This window comes from Rhipicephalus sanguineus, chromosome 9, assembly GCF_013339695.2.
Source record: "Rhipicephalus sanguineus isolate Rsan-2018 chromosome 9, BIME_Rsan_1.4, whole genome shotgun sequence".
In the NCBI taxonomy this organism is placed as follows: domain Eukaryota; kingdom Metazoa; phylum Arthropoda; class Arachnida; order Ixodida; family Ixodidae; genus Rhipicephalus; species Rhipicephalus sanguineus.
In genome coordinates this window covers 59,815,090-59,830,683 of record NC_051184.2, presented here as the reverse complement: position 1 = coordinate 59,830,683, position 15,594 = coordinate 59,815,090, and the positions used below count along the sequence as shown (strand labels likewise).

Sequence of the window (15,594 nt, the reverse complement as noted above, 5' to 3'; positions counted from 1 at the left end):
AACGTGAAACCTGAACTGTAAGTTGTATGGGACAGCATAGGTTTGTTAGTTCCTTTTTCTGATATCAGTATCCAGTTTCTCAGTGTTTCTCTTGCAAGGTCGCGGTGCTGTTTATTATTGCCACGTGCGCTTCTTTTGCTATGCTTATGTAACTGGTACATTACACGTACAATCGCTGTCTTGCGGAAACCGCACATGAAAGGCTGGGAACCTTCCAGATTATTTCAGAATCTTCTTATAGGCTTGAGCACGCAAACGCGAACAGTTGAGTTCATTCTGGGACTAACGGGGCCACCAGCGATAAGACTGGAGTTTTCGATGCCGCATGTATAGATGCCGACACGAACTTACCGCACAGCAGATTATCGACGGCCGACGCTCTGTTCGCCGCTATCAGTGTACAGTGCCTATTGCTATAGGTTGACTTTCCGTTTCAGGGCCACAAGTTCGGGCAAATAAAGAGTCTCATTTTGGACACGCCGACTGCTGCCTTCGTCAGCGTCACGACCACGTGACAATATCGTGTGCGATACAGAAACTGCACGTTATACGCGCCACATATACGTGTTATTTAACGTGTGTGTTGTATGTTCCACCTATTAAAAAGTCCAGGTGTGGTCCGTGCTGTATTTGTGAAGCAGTTTCTCCTTTTATCGTAACATTGAAAAATATCTTGCGTGGTATTACTTTTTTTTCTCGAAGGATCGGAGCACTTCTGTTGGGAAAATATCTACCTAAATTTACCCTTCGTGTAATTTACCCTTCGGAAAATTACTGCCACAAACTATTAACGGCATCGTTTATGTCCGGGCAAGGAAAAAAAGAGGGGTTGGGCGTTCATTACCCTCTGCAGGTTAGACACATAAACAAAAAGTGATACAGGAAGATCGATAATCTTTTCTAATCAAGTTAATAAGTTGTTTGCATTTAAGCAGCCGCGTAGAATTTTGACGAATAAGTGAAAATTAGTCGTCAGCATGGTTTGTGCGCTACGTAACTGAGGTGCTTATGAATATAACTGCAATTATACATTCGTGTATGGCTTAATTGACTTTACTAATAGCTTCTCACATACGAATTCAGTTTTTGTTCTTTCCTTTACCATTTTCGTTGCGTAATCCAGACGTGAAGTGAGGTAGCAAAGAACTAACTACATACTTACCCTCGAAATAAGGAACCAGGCATACCGCCGGTTGAACCACTTGTTCTTGTAAATCTGGCGGAAAATTCAAGAATAAGGCACGCGTGAAATGAACCTCGATGCTTCATAATTATGCAGAGCACGTGCTGTTTTAAAATGTCACAGTTTCGCCGCAACGGCGAAGCAATGAATGCGATAGCAATAAATTACAATGTAACGCGAAGAACAAAAAGCAGGTCGAAATTTCCAGCGCGTCGCTAAAGCGCAAAGGAAGAACACACACAGCACGAGCGGGAACTACCAAGTGTCACAGCTCGACAATTAAAGCGCGCTGCTCAAACATAAAGAAGGACGCACAAAACGAACGCACAGGTATACACATGGCGAGCGCAATCTAACAGCTGTCAAAGGTGTTACTTCTTGCTGTTTGAACAGCGCGCTCCTTTCGCAAACGAGGCCGCTGCAGCGAGCGAAGTGACCTTCGTACGCTCTGCAACATTGGCGCGGACGTCGCGGTGAAAGCACAAGGCACAAAATCTACCCCCCTCACGAGATAAGCGCGCGCGCCGGCGACCACGCCCTGTAGGTCAAAGTGCACCTCGCGCCTCTCGAGTGTCAGGTAGCACACGCGCGCATCGCAACGAGCGGAGCGGCAACCTTTAAAGCGCGCCCCGAGCGCCATCTCGCTGATGACCAAGAAAGCACGCTGAAGTAAATGGCGTATATAAATAGCTCTCCGTTAGCATGCTCAAAGATTTACTCCTTGCCCTAGCCGTCTGGCACCGCGCGGTGCGGCGCGGGAGGTGACCCGTTCGATTCCGCGCTTCGGAAAGTATTTTTCAGAATTATTTTTCTTTGTGGCTTTTATATATATATATATACCCCTTTCAGTCACGGTGTGTACAGTTGTACACATCAACATCGAAGTCGCATCACGCCGTGCGTGTTTCTTCAAATGACCTGAAACTTAGTGTCCACATTCGTGCAGGCTTACTGAGTGGAGAACTAGCGTTTATTTAACTTCATCATGGTGTATATTGCTGCAGAGGATCACTTTGCTAGAGACACTACCATGTTCGACGATCGTTCGACGTGCGACGTTCCAGGACCAATGTCAAGAGTAATTTTTTTCTTCGTTCGAAAAGCATCCGACCAAAAAACAAACTGTGCATGCATTTTGGGCCTAATAGTGGATTCCTTTTATGCAAGCATTGAAGCTGACAGATTGCAGAATAATTAGATATTTAATTACATGCTAATTAGCATTAATTACTGTAACTCACACAAAACAACACATTCCTTCATTTAATTTCTTGGAATGTAATACTGAGTGCCTTCTAAGCATGCCATGGAAATTTGCAGACAGCAATGCATTTGCAGACAGCACATCATAATTCGTGACTGAAAGGGATATATATATGTATATATATATAGGCATGGTGGTGGAGTGGCCGTAGCGTTGCAAGTAGTCAAGTAGATCCTCCGTGAGAAGTCACAACGTTGTTTATTTCGACGTTTCAGCCAGAGTCTGGCCTTCATCAGGAATGACGGTACAGTTTGTTGGTGCTCAGCTTTATACAATCTTAAAGGAGAGGGAATGCGCGGAAAAAAAAAAACATGAGGTAGAAGCCCCCCCCTTCTCCGGCCGCCCCCTGTCCGCAGCCTGCAAATCCTTCCCTCCATTAACGTATTGTTCAACTGTAATACAGTTGAACAATACGTTAATACGTTTCAACTGTAAAACAGTTGAAAGAAAAAACCGTCGCATACACAGAACTTCATGTTACCAGAAAAAAAAACCATACAGGAAAACAAAAAACAACAAAAACACTGCATATCAAAGCGGACAAGAAAATGAGCAGACAGAGTGTTATCTACACTTTCTACACACAGCACCAATTGCTTCCTCAAAGTACTAATAATATTAATTTTAATAAGAATAATAACACATTCCGAAGATCATCATGTATCAAATAAGAGCACAAATAAAAATACAGATACAGATACAGACACATACTACACATGGCTATGCTATGCTTTACCCTTTACCTTTCTTTCCTCCTCCCCGACTCTTTGATATACTCTACTATGCGTGGCTCTGGTGTGCTTGCTTTGTCTCTCTTACTTTTTCTCTCTCTCTCTCTCTCTCTCTCTTTCTCTTTCTTCGCTTGGTTCTCTCTCTCTCTCTTTCTCTCTCTCTGTGCTCGTTCTCTCGCCCATCCGATTTATTGCATCCCACGACGGCAAATTGGCGCCCATCATCCGGGAGTGTAGCAGAAGGTGGAGAAGAGGACAAGAGAGAGTGTGCCGGCCTGGCTATTGCATTCACGATGATCACAGTTTTCGTTCGCACCTAACATGCTTTTTCCGAGCATAAGCAGCTCCGCTCGTAATGTTTTCTCGTATCTTCTGACTTGTTGAAGTTTTCGTAACTTCAGAAATTCATGGCGTATTCAGAACACCTCCTTTTAATGTTTCCTCAGTACGTTCGGTCGCGAGTGTGACCCTTCCTTTCTAGAACAGAGTCATTTCTGTCAGGCAATGAGAAGTCACATTGTATGTTGGGACACTTTCCGTTCCCTTATTTCAACGAGGGCATTTTAGTAGTTTCGCAATAGCTGCGGCTTTCACTTTATTGTGAAAGCCACCTCGTTGGCTCTATTGTTTCGGTTAGAGCGTGCATTGCAGAATAACTAGATTTCTGAAAGGGCAATATTAGGAGCCTGAATGCAGGTATTTTTTTCAGCTAGGTCTGTTTACTTAGCTACTTTTACTGCTCCTCCAAGTACTAGGAAAATTACCTTATTTATGGTTGCCTTTTGACATCACTTTAATAAAACAGTGTCTAGAACTTTCGCTCAAGTTCATTTAAAGTGAAGAGCGAACTGCACAAAAAGTGTAAATTACATGATTTTGCGTAAATTCTTTTCCTCTATACATATAGCACACGGTATGTTAACCTTCACTTCAAGGACGGAGGTGCTACCGATGCCGTGTTATAGATACACCAATCCACTAGAGGTGAAACAACATTACATGCACATTTCGGTCCACTGTTAAAGGGAACACTTTGTTCCCTTGTTGGCCCCCTAACAGTAAGTTGATGTGAAAAATAATATAAGAACAAGGCACTAGTCTGTCAAAAGGCGTGAGAACTGTCAACCAACAGTAGTGTTATGCGAATCTGAGTTAATCTGATTTTGCGAGAGAGCAAAATGCGGACATGCCCGGCACGCAAATGTTTCCAATAACATTAGATCCGTCTTTACAATTTGCCATAGCCGGTATTCTGTAACACAATGGGGTGATCAAACGGCCGCGTCAGAATCCCTGAGAATCTCACTATCCTACCCGTACAATTTTATGACGTTTACTCTTTATTTAATCTTCAAAAGCACGAATTGGTAAAGCCCACAGCAAGATTTTCAGCTTCTGGTACATTAGTAAGCAAAAATAGCGGTCAGAAAAGCAAGCTACTTGCATAGGTATTTTAAAGCACACTTTGCATGGTAATAGGCTGGATCAAATTGCAGGGACCGATGCTGGCTTCCGAGCAGGCTGTGCCATATGTTTCACCATAGTTCTGGCATGCCGCCTTTGTCTTGGATGCATTGAACAGCGATTCACGCATGCAATACTCGTTTAACTATTACTTAAAGCTTGAATAAAGATGTAACTAGATCAGCTGCACGTACTAAACAGAACGATAACTCGGTCGCTACGTTAAGGTATATCAACTATTTTTTCTTTTAAATTTGTAGGATGAGAAGTAAAGTACTCACGAATTCAAACGTGAGAATAAAATTTTATTATAAGGACTTGTATGCGCAATTGCTCGAGATTACCACGCCATGTCGTGGCAAATTTCGACTCTAAATACAATGCTGGATCTGGTCTACGCGTTTGAGTCGAAGTTACGGCGATGTGTCCCGAACTAAAGACTTTAGAAACGAAAACACGTGCATTACTTAGCCCCAAATTGTACTATTACAATTCGTGACTGCTGTACTCGGTTAACGACAAAATTGAGAGCATTAACCGAGACGACCATTATAACGCGAATCATCCTTTGAGGAAATGACCATCATTTAAATTATTGCACTGTTTGTGGAACCACATCCCATAGCGTCTCTAGCGCATTTCTATATGACAGCTAAAATTGAGCCTTGGCAAGACATCTTCCATGGCATTACACAATACCCTGTTAACATACCTCGAAGTGCACGGGTGAATAAATAGCACTTGTTTCCATAGGTCGGCAAAAGATGTGGAACTCACTCAGACTCATTCCAGAAATATATCTTGCCCTTAAGGCTCACTCGAACTCAGAGTCATCACGGTAGTTACCAACCGGACTAACTCGTACTCAGACTCACTAAATGCTTTTTCTTCCGGACCCACTCTGACTAACTCACCAAAATATTACTCACTCAGACTCAAACTCACAGATCGATTTCAGTCTGAGTTAGTCCGAGTGAGTCGACTCATAAGTTCGTTAGCGTATAATTAGCATATCTGACCCTGCTGTCAGCGCTCCTTATCACGAATATCTCGTAGAATTGGTGCTCTACATGGCGCCTTTTGATCTCGTACCTTCAATTACGAAATATGAGTGGTTGCAATCCAGTAAGCACCTGTTTATTCAAAGATTTGACTCGCGCACAACATTTTTATCAATACCTTCCTGTGAAAAAGTTTGCAGGGGAAGGGGGGGAGGTCAAACCTTCCGCGTCGGAATAATAAATATTGAGGTGGCGTATGAACGATAGTGCGCTGAACTATGTGTGAGTAGGCGTGATTAGATGAGTGTATAAACGTGAGTTGACATAAGGATGATAGTAATGCTGAAGTCAAATAATTAGGACCGTAGGTCGGCAAAAAAATGTTGAGTTCACTCGCACTCAATCCAGAAATATATTTTGCCCTTAGGGCTCAGTCAAACTCAGACTCACCAAAATGTTCCTCAGGCGGACTTACTCGGACTCAGACTCACCAATATGTTTCTCAGTCGGACTCACTCGGACTCAAACTAATCAGAATACTGCTCACCCGGACTCACTCATACTCAGTCTCACGGGTCGAACTGAGTCTGAGTGAGCCTGAGCGAGTCGACTCATTAGTGAGTTTGCCGACCTGTGCTTGTGCCACAGTGGGCGTCATTGCACACATTTGTACAATGCAACGAACGAAGGTTCTCACCAGATTCAAGGCTTGGTTGAACGTGTGGCTGCTGCCCAGAAGGAAGAAGGTCCACACGTCCGTGGAGCGAATGAGCTTGACTTGTCTCTTGAAGTCATCAATGGTGCCGTCAAACTCTCGCATGATGTGTCTAGTCGGTAAGTTTTCCAGCAGTCGCGCGTACTTGTGGTCAATGACTGGAATTATAGAGGGATGGCAGTAGGGAGTCATGTTATTGATAGACAGCTTTAAAATACGCGGTAATGTTTTCTTGGTTCTACATCGTGGGATCAGCGGCAAAGGCAGGCACGTCAGGTAAAAAAGCAGACCTGTGCTCTTTTAGCCTCAGAGAGACCATTAGGACTTTGGCAACATAACCAGACGATTAAAGCCTCTGGAACAGTGCTGACGTCCGAATTATGTTATAGTAATCCGTGGGTGCTAATTGAAACTTACGCTATCAGGGCCGCTGTTAAAGCGTGGGAGAGTCATTAGCATGGCTGTAGCCAGTTATATATATATATATATATATATATATATATATATATATATATATATATATATATATATATATATATATATATATATATATATTATATATATATATATATATATATATATATATATATATATATATATATATATAGATAGATATTAGAACCAATACATTGCCTTGATCTAATTTTAAATTTCTTCTATCTTCCAAATTATTTCGTTTCGGCTGAGCGCCAGTCATTTGCGGATGGCGACTTGGAAAGAAAGCTTGCTTGTGACACTCAACACCAAGCTTGTTGTTCATGTAACCACGCACTAACTAATTATGAGCACCAGCCATCACACGTTCGACGTGTGACCGCTGCTGCATAAACTTATTCGACTCGGATTGGCTGGTTCGAGACGGCCAACCCTTTCACTAAGGCCTTCTCGCAGGTTTTCAGTTTACCGCATGGCAATCCGATCCAATTCTTTTTTAATGATTTCCACAGAGCATCTTGCTAAGTTACATAGTCACTCACTCAAGAGATGAGTATTATTGAATCCTTGGTGTTGCTGGTGCCAACGTTTCCATAAGTGATCTTGTCTGCGGCCTTGAATAATACAAAACCACTCGTCGAAACGTCAGCTCCAGCGACGCTCCGTGTTTTGAGAATATCCGTCTCTTCAAGAAGCCTCCATCTTTTACTGTTTGAAAAGCCCACTCACTGACGCTTCTGTCGTAGATGATGCCGGCTGTGGGGAGGTCCATCTTCTCACAGATGCCCCGAATCACCTGCGTGTAGACTTCTCCCGGCGGTGTTATGTGGATCAAGTACTGTTCCTCGAGTGTTGTCAGTCGATCCCAACCGCTGAGCCTGTAGTCGCTGTACACGCCGTACGTGAGGCTGAGCGTGGGAAGCCCCATCCGGCGTGCCGTGTGGCGCACCGCCGTCGACAGCTTGTGCACAGTGCTGCCCGGGGTGCGCACGGCGTCGATCAGCACGTCCGGCTTTGGACCGGTGAAGATGGCGTTGCACACTGCATTTCACCCACTCATGCTCCGTGTTTTTTTAAAGGCGAAAGTTTTGTAGATGTCATGAGCAAAAAAAAAAAAAATTAAGGGCGACCCTGATCCTTGAATTAGGTGGCTAATACTGGCCAGGGCTGGGCAATGATACTTTGAAATTGTAACGCGATACGATACAAGATACTCAGGCAAGAAGTATTTGAGATACAAATACAAGATACTACAACACTGGTTGTATCCGAGATGATACATTCCAATTGTATCTTAAGATACTTCGATACATTCGGAAATTTGTTGTTATATAACTATACAATATTAATGAGGTAGCACTAAACGCCTATGCACTAATATCTTCACTATAAAATTTAACTGCGACCAATTTCGTTTCAATCGAATGAAATGTTTGTTAGTATCTCAAAAGTTTTGTACTTCTGGTTCTAGGTATAATTGTTTCATTCCGAAACAACTTGTGGGCGTTGCTTTAGCGGCCAAACATGGCAGCTCTATCTTTATACACTTCGCTTCTGTGCGCAATGGAGCTGGTGGACACGTCCATTGTTGCAATGAAAGACGTGTCGTTAACGCTTCAGATATTGTCTCAATTATCAAGACTGTTGACAGAGTTCAAAATTTCATGTTTTATCGTTAGTAGTACATTGATAGGTTTATGAAAGCTCGAATGACACGTGTTGACAAATGAGCATTTATAGCCTTTCTAGGAGGTGTCGCAAATAGACTTGGAAGTCCGCGCTCGCCCTGTGTTACTGTGCAGTCTTTCTCTGTATTTCTCACGCTGCTCTTCGAAAGTTCAAATGCGCGTCAACTGGCTCAAGAGAAGTTTTATGGTACCGAGTTATTTGGGAAGCGAAGCCCCGTTTCTTGCTACACCGCCACCCTGAACTAGTGCCGAAATACAGCGCGGTCGACAAACAATGCCATCAAGGTGGAAACCCAATGTTTCAGTTTTGTAAACGTTTATTACGAAGTGTTAAATGCTATTACGAAACTCGGTGACAAGCTAAGCTGATCCGCGCTCTCCCGTTTCTGCTTGCATTGGCGTTCTTCATAGGCGTGCTGCTACTCGGGCGTTCTCACTCGCAATGAGCTGTCGACTCATTCTCCCACGCACGACCACGCCAACGCAGCGCTTAGAAACGACTGGTGCGGCGAAACGCGTACGTAGGGTGTACGGCTCCACTGAAGCTTACCGCATCTAACGTGATGGTGCACTGCCTCCGAGATCTATCCACCTTTGGCCAATCGACGATGTTAATTGATGACGTCATCATGTGACATGATCAAGTGACGTCATGATGTTCCAAGTCTTGGTGATCTCTGACTTGAGCATGACGTAACACAATTACCTCATTATGCGACGTCATTTCTCGCTCGAAGTAGGTCACGGGTATTTTTTTGTTCGTAGACGGACGCGGACGGACGCTGCAAATACAAATCGTTCCATTTGCAGCTGCGCCGCAAAAAACACGCACTACAAGTATTCTAGCACGTGTTATCTGTCTCGCGTGGCCTTTTTTGCGTGATCGTCGAAAGTCGGCCACTTCCAGTTCACGAACGGCGTGCGCTATCAGCGCCACATATCTTGATCGGGAAGTAGCGAGCGCGCATGTTTGGGGAAAAGAAACGCGAAGACGACAGGAACGGATATTCTTGTGGGACAGAAAAGACGCACCGGAATGAGGCCCTTTTCTAAAGCGCAGAGCTTCACACGCGCAAGGTATTGCCATTCGGCTCATGGGCGTCGGCAGGGGGTGCAAAGGGGCACTTGTGCCCCTCAAGCCACACCAGCACTTTCGCCCGCCCAGAGGTCCCCCCTACCACAGCCACGATGCAACACACGTTTGCATGGGTGTGCATAGCTGCCCCAATTTTACTTGCCACTACTCCGAAATCTTGAGGGAAAGAGAGAATAAACTTTCTTGTGAACTGGGTCGAAAGTTTTTATAGAAATTATAAAGAAATACTCCCCTCTCCCAACCTATCTTTCTTCTCCTTAAGAGTAACTTGTTGTCAGTGAAGCCTAAAACAGCGGTGACTGCCGAAGTTTTTGAAGTGTAAAGGCGAGAGCGTTGCCTTGCCCATAGCTTTGTCGCCGAGTTTACTGTTGCGGCAAAATCTTGCCGATATGGCACCCTCTAGAGCCGCATGGAGTGTGCCTTATCGATTCTCGGGTTCCACGTGCCCTTCACTTTCTTCACTTTCCAGCCCTGCCTTCTCCCCTCCTCAAGCACAGGGTTGCCGATCGGAGATCTCCTCTGGTTAAACTCCCCGTCTTCCCTTTCTCTCCCTGATTGGTTTCGATCGGCGTGAGCTGGGTGATTAGGCGGCTCTGGTGGCCATTACATTGTCTCGATACAGCTCGCCGTGTTTACTCCACTGCCGCTCGCTTTGCCTTTAGCGTGGTCGGAAACTTGGGCGCAATCTATAGTGTATCGTCCGTCGACGTTCGGTTTCTAAACATTCGTTTTCTGAATATCCTATTTCCAAATGTTCGCTTTTCGAATAACCACGTGCTCATCCTCGGGGTTGACTTGAAGTGTAAACTTGTCGTCAAGTTGCTTGAACATATCGCAGAAGAACAGCGCGAAAGACGAGGTCAGAAAAAAGCACACACACAACCACTCGTAGCCCTACGGTTGGGTTTTGTGTGCCGTTTTCCGTTCACGTCTTCCGCGCTGCTCTCCTACGAACTCGGAGATGACGTAATTCACCTGCCGTTTATTTCTGCCAGGACTTTTAGATGACGGCGGGCTCGAACAGTGAGCCAAGTAACGCGCTCGCAATAAAAACCTCGCCTAATTTATATAACAACAATGTCACCGTGTTTGCAGTTTTGCACTTGATCAAAGTGGCGAGTCGCGCGCGTCTTGGTAGATCTTTCCAAATTACTGCAGCGCAATAAAAATCGACGAGGACGAAACAAGACGACAAGGACGAGAGCTGATGCACCGTATGCATTGTTAAGTCTCGCGAAATCACGCAGTAACGAGAGCAGGCATGTAGCCAGGATTTTTTTTCGGGGGGCCCAAGGCCTAACTGTTCGAATGAAAGTCTTTCCGTGCCAAAAAGAAAAAAAAAGTTGTCTAGGAATATAGAAAGCTGGACGAATTTCGGGGGGAGCCCGGGCCCCCTGCCCCCCCCCCCCCTTGCCTATGTACCTGAACATGAGCCACCAAAGTATGGTTCTAACGCTTACCGTCTGGGACGTTGGTTTCTTTTTTCGGGTCTAGTTCAACCAAAGAGAAAATCACAGCTGGGTCGGTGATCTTCATGAGCGTCTCGGATATCATGAGCTTCGCCACATTGTGGCCCTTCTCCACCACAACGACTGCAAGCGTGAAAAAAACAAAACAAAAACGAAAGCGTGTTCAATTTATAGGTTTCGACGTGCTTCGTTCTTCACACGCCGAGAAAAAGCAGAGCTGCTTTTAACTCAGCGTTTCACGAATATCAGCTCCACATACGTCAGCGTGTAAACTCTGCGTTGTCCCCAATCCTTATTTCAGAAATAATGTTTTACAGCGAAATCTCTTTTGAGGACACAACATCAGCCGATTTTGGTGGCGTAGTTGCTCGCCGCCGCCACAGGTGTCCGTAACCGCTTTGGCGCACAATAACATTGAACATTGAACATCGTTTATTTGCAGGAAAAAGAAATACAAAATTTCCCTGCGAGAGGCAAAGACTAAAGGGTAAACAGTCTGACGAGGTCTTGACCTCCTGATACAGTCTGCACCAGTGCCATATTATACAGGTTTACACGTCAGTGTCATACAAATATACAAATAAGCGACATATTATACACATATTATACAAATTTCAGTAGTATTATATATTACTTGGTTTTACATGCTATCATAAGAAAAGATATCAAGGATCCCGCGGGATTTCTACCCAGTTTAATGAAGAGTCCGATCGCGGAGGATACTTAACTGCGTGGCAGTCGAGTATGCTACCACAGAGCCACGCAGGGGCTTGAAACAGCTTCGCAAAAAGACCCTATACAGGCGTCATGTCGGTTAAAAAATCGCGTTTACAGATGTGATATGGCGTGGTAGAAGATTAGTATAAGGAATCGTCGTCACAGAACTTGAATTGCGTTAATGAGCGGGCGGTTCAAAGCTTCCCACCCGTTGTAAAGGGCTCAGCCATAATTCTTCACCGTTATCAGCCACAGCATCAACAAAAAGCACATAGTACCTTACAGGTGTGTAGCGGGTACTTCGCTTCTCCGCAGAATGATGAAAAAAACTCACAGAGTCCCTTACGCATCCTCCTCAGTCGACTCGAAGGCCAAAGCCACCTTCATTTTTTCTTGTACGTCGATGTATTGAACCTCCCGCGCCCCCCACCGAAAGGTTTCTGCGACTAACATGATTCTGGAATGCCTCCGGGATCGGAGGCATTGTAAGCTTTCGGCGATTCACTTTGTGTTGAACTGCCCCCTAAAACGGCCCACCTTTGACCAAGCGATGGTGACGTGATGTGATGACGTCACAGTGACGCCATGATGACGTTATTTAGCATAGCAAAATTTGGCGAATTATAATGTCATGATGACGCCATGTAGTGATGTAATCACGGGATGATGACTTTTTGCATCACTCGTGTTGTGGGACGTGGGACACCGGTCAGTTTTAGCGTTTGATGAGGCTTCTAAGGCTTTCACCTTAATAATGACATGGTGGCTACTTTCCTACTCTTTAAAATTATGTTGATTTCGGCGTTGTGGGCCCTTGCATTATGCTTCTAGTAATCGCCCATAGAGAGTTCACAATGGGCTTTAGAAAGGAAGCTTTTCCAGTTTTCGATGTCACTGTGCTGCGTGTTTCGCGCAGGCCGAACGTTGTTCGCTGAGAATCAGCACTCCTGTCATGCCCCTGTATCATAATGATGCTTCATTTCCACGCTCAATTTACTGAAGCGTGTACGAAGCGTGTAGTAATGTCAGATAGGTGAGACTTACCAAAACGCAGCGGTCCCTGAGCCGCCACGGCCACCAAAGCGACAGTGAGTAACGCTGCAGCGATGTTAGCATTCTTGCTAGCTGCCACCGTCATTTCTGCAGCGAGGCAGCGAGCCTTGATCTCCCCGGAATCCGATTGGCTAAGGTATACCTGCGCGAGGTGCGCAATTGGACAGAATACACAGATGAAAGAAATTATGCTCTGTATCTGACGCGTTCTGTATGCGATTTCAATAACTTCATACGTCTCCTTATGGTACATCAAGAAATTTGGAGACCAACGTATCAGCGTTCCGTCATTGTCTCTTTTTGTAAATGAGTATGCTTGTCTAGCTGATGAGGCGTGATTAAGCTTGGTTCATATGTTGTATGCTCTTTTGCTGTGGTATTCTGAGTATGCTTGAGGGTTCGTTGAGCGAAGCGTCGCAATAATAAAATTCGGTTGCGAGTGTGCGCTTGCCCGTGTTATTTCTTTCGTCCATGTTCCTGCTTTTCGCCTAAGGATTCCTTCTCTCACTTACGTAATCCGTATATTTTCCACCTATTTGCATATATTTCTCTTAGAACTTGATAAAAGCATGCAGATGAAATTATTAGAATTGCATTTGGAATGTTTCAGTAAGGTTGTTGACCAGTACATGTATTCTCACCTGCTCTTTATTCGTGGGTTCAATTTTATAGATTACTTAGTTAGTTAGTTAGTTAGTTAGTTAGTTAGTTAGTTAGTTAGTTAGTTAGTTAGTTAGTTAGTTAGTTAGTTCAGTTAACGTCCCAAACCGACTCAGCGATTGAGAGTTCCATATAAAATTTCGACCACCTAGCGTTCCTCTAACGTACACTGAAATCGCACACTACACGGGCCTCTAGCATTTCACCTCCATCGAAATGCAACCTCCGCGGCGAGGAACATTACTATTCGGCAAGTCCTTACTATTCACACACGTGAAGCTTCGCGGCCAGACACCACGAAGCTAACATTGTTGTAACCTTGCTCTAAAAAGCCACAGAAAGGTTCTCCTTCCGTGCAAATAATTAAGATGAAGGTAGTAATGCTTGTGTTGAACTCTGGCTACGAAAGGGCGTGCATTTAGTACGAGTCTAAGAATAATCATCACAGGTAGCAAATACGGTTGCACTTCTTTTTGATAAAGGCTCACTTTGAGGCTTGCAGTGCGTATGACTCAATGCGTTCAGCTTCAAATGAAATATGACATTGGTTAAATGACGTGCCGTGGTGGTCTAGTCGTTACGATTGTGAAGAAGAAGATGCGCCTCCATCCAGCAGCATAGCCAACGCTCGGCTCGTTTTTGGGATCGCTGCTGCGCCTCTGGACGGCTCTTCTCGCTGCCTTGCCGTTGAGAGCCTTTGCGTCCTTGCACGACCAATAAACCTCTTCACATTTGGTGGAGGTGCGGGGTTGTCAGTGGCAAGGCAGCGTGAAGCACCGTCCAGAGGCGCAGCAGCGATTCGAAACATGAGCCGAGCGAGCCGAGCGTTGGTGATGCTGCTGGATGGAGGCGAATCTTCTTCACACGGTGCTCGAGTGCTGACCCGAAGGACGCGGGAATAACGGCCGCGGCCGGCCGCTTTTTGATGGAGGCGAAATGCCAGAGGCCCGTGTTCTTAGATTCAGGTGCACGTTAAAGAACACCTGACGGTCAAAATTTCTGGAGCCCTCCGAAACGGAAGTCCTTCGTTATCTTATCGTGGTTTTGGGACGGGAAAACCCAACAATTATTATATTACTTTGGTGTAATAGCGGGCGTACGTTCCAATGCGCTTGTTATGCGCGGCGAGATGACATCACCGATAGTCATTGTGCCAGGGCCGTAAATTATTCTCACAAAGGAATATTTTTTAAAGAATATATTAGACCGCGTTTCCTCACCTGCCGTTCCGTATACGTTGTTGCCACGGCAATGTCTTGCACGCCACTGCTAGCACCTGAGTGAAGACGTTTGCGTGATTCGTCTGTGCAATCGTTTTCCCGCAGGACAGCCAATCAGCACCAAGAGAAAAGACTCGTTTATCGCGGAGCGTGAATCGATGTCCGAGACGCACAGCTACGCTGCTATTCTCTTGCTGCGTGTTCTGTGCCCTCGGTTTCCGCGTGTATCACATATCTCGACGGGTCGTTTGTTTTTGTTTGCTTTTTGGAAGACACAGTCCATAATGCGAGACACTTTAAATTCAATCAATCGCCATTTATTTTCATTCAAAACATTTCTCGTCATAAACACCAGATAGGGCCTCTCTGTGCACGGAGAAGGCAGCGTTCCCTTTTCTTGAGGAAATAATGGCAAATGTCGTGGTGCGACAAAATTTTTGGTTCTTATTCGACCATGTCCGCAGAGGACGTCCGTTTTCTTAGCGTCCTCGCAAAAATTTGTATGTGCGAGAAAACTTCACAGTCCGTCCGTCCGTCCGTCCGTTCCGTCCGATCCGTCCGTCCGTACCGTCCGTCCGTCCGTCCGTCCGTCCGTCCTTCCATCCATCCATCCATCTCGTCCGTCCAGTCCGTCCGTCCGTCCGTCCGGTCCGTCCGTCCGTCCGTCCGTCCGTCCGTCCGTCCGTCCGTTCCGTCCGTCCTCCGTCCGTCCGTCCGTCCGTCCGTCCGTCCGTCCGTCCGTCCGTCCTCCGTCCGTCCATCCGTCCAGTCCCGTCCATCCATCCATCCATCCATCCATCATCCATCCATCCATCCATCCATCCATCCATCCATCCATCCATCCACATCCATCCATCCATCCATCCATCCATCCATCCATCCATCCATCCATCCATCC

At 45.4% G+C, this 15,594-nt stretch overlaps 1 protein-coding gene across 1 annotated transcript in view; it reads right to left on the bottom strand.

The window, feature by feature from the left end:
- Positions 1 to 11,164, bottom strand: part of LOC119405565 (ionotropic receptor 25a-like) — a 172,944-nt gene extending 161,780 nt beyond the window's left edge. The window contains exon 1 of the mRNA XM_049419442.1: positions 11,038 to 11,164. Within this exon, the coding sequence (XP_049275399.1) occupies positions 11,038 to 11,131 (94 nt within the window). The 5' untranslated portion in view covers positions 11,132 to 11,164. The remainder of the gene's footprint in view (positions 1 to 11,037) is intronic.
- Between the last annotated feature and the right edge of the window lie 4,430 nt (positions 11,165 to 15,594).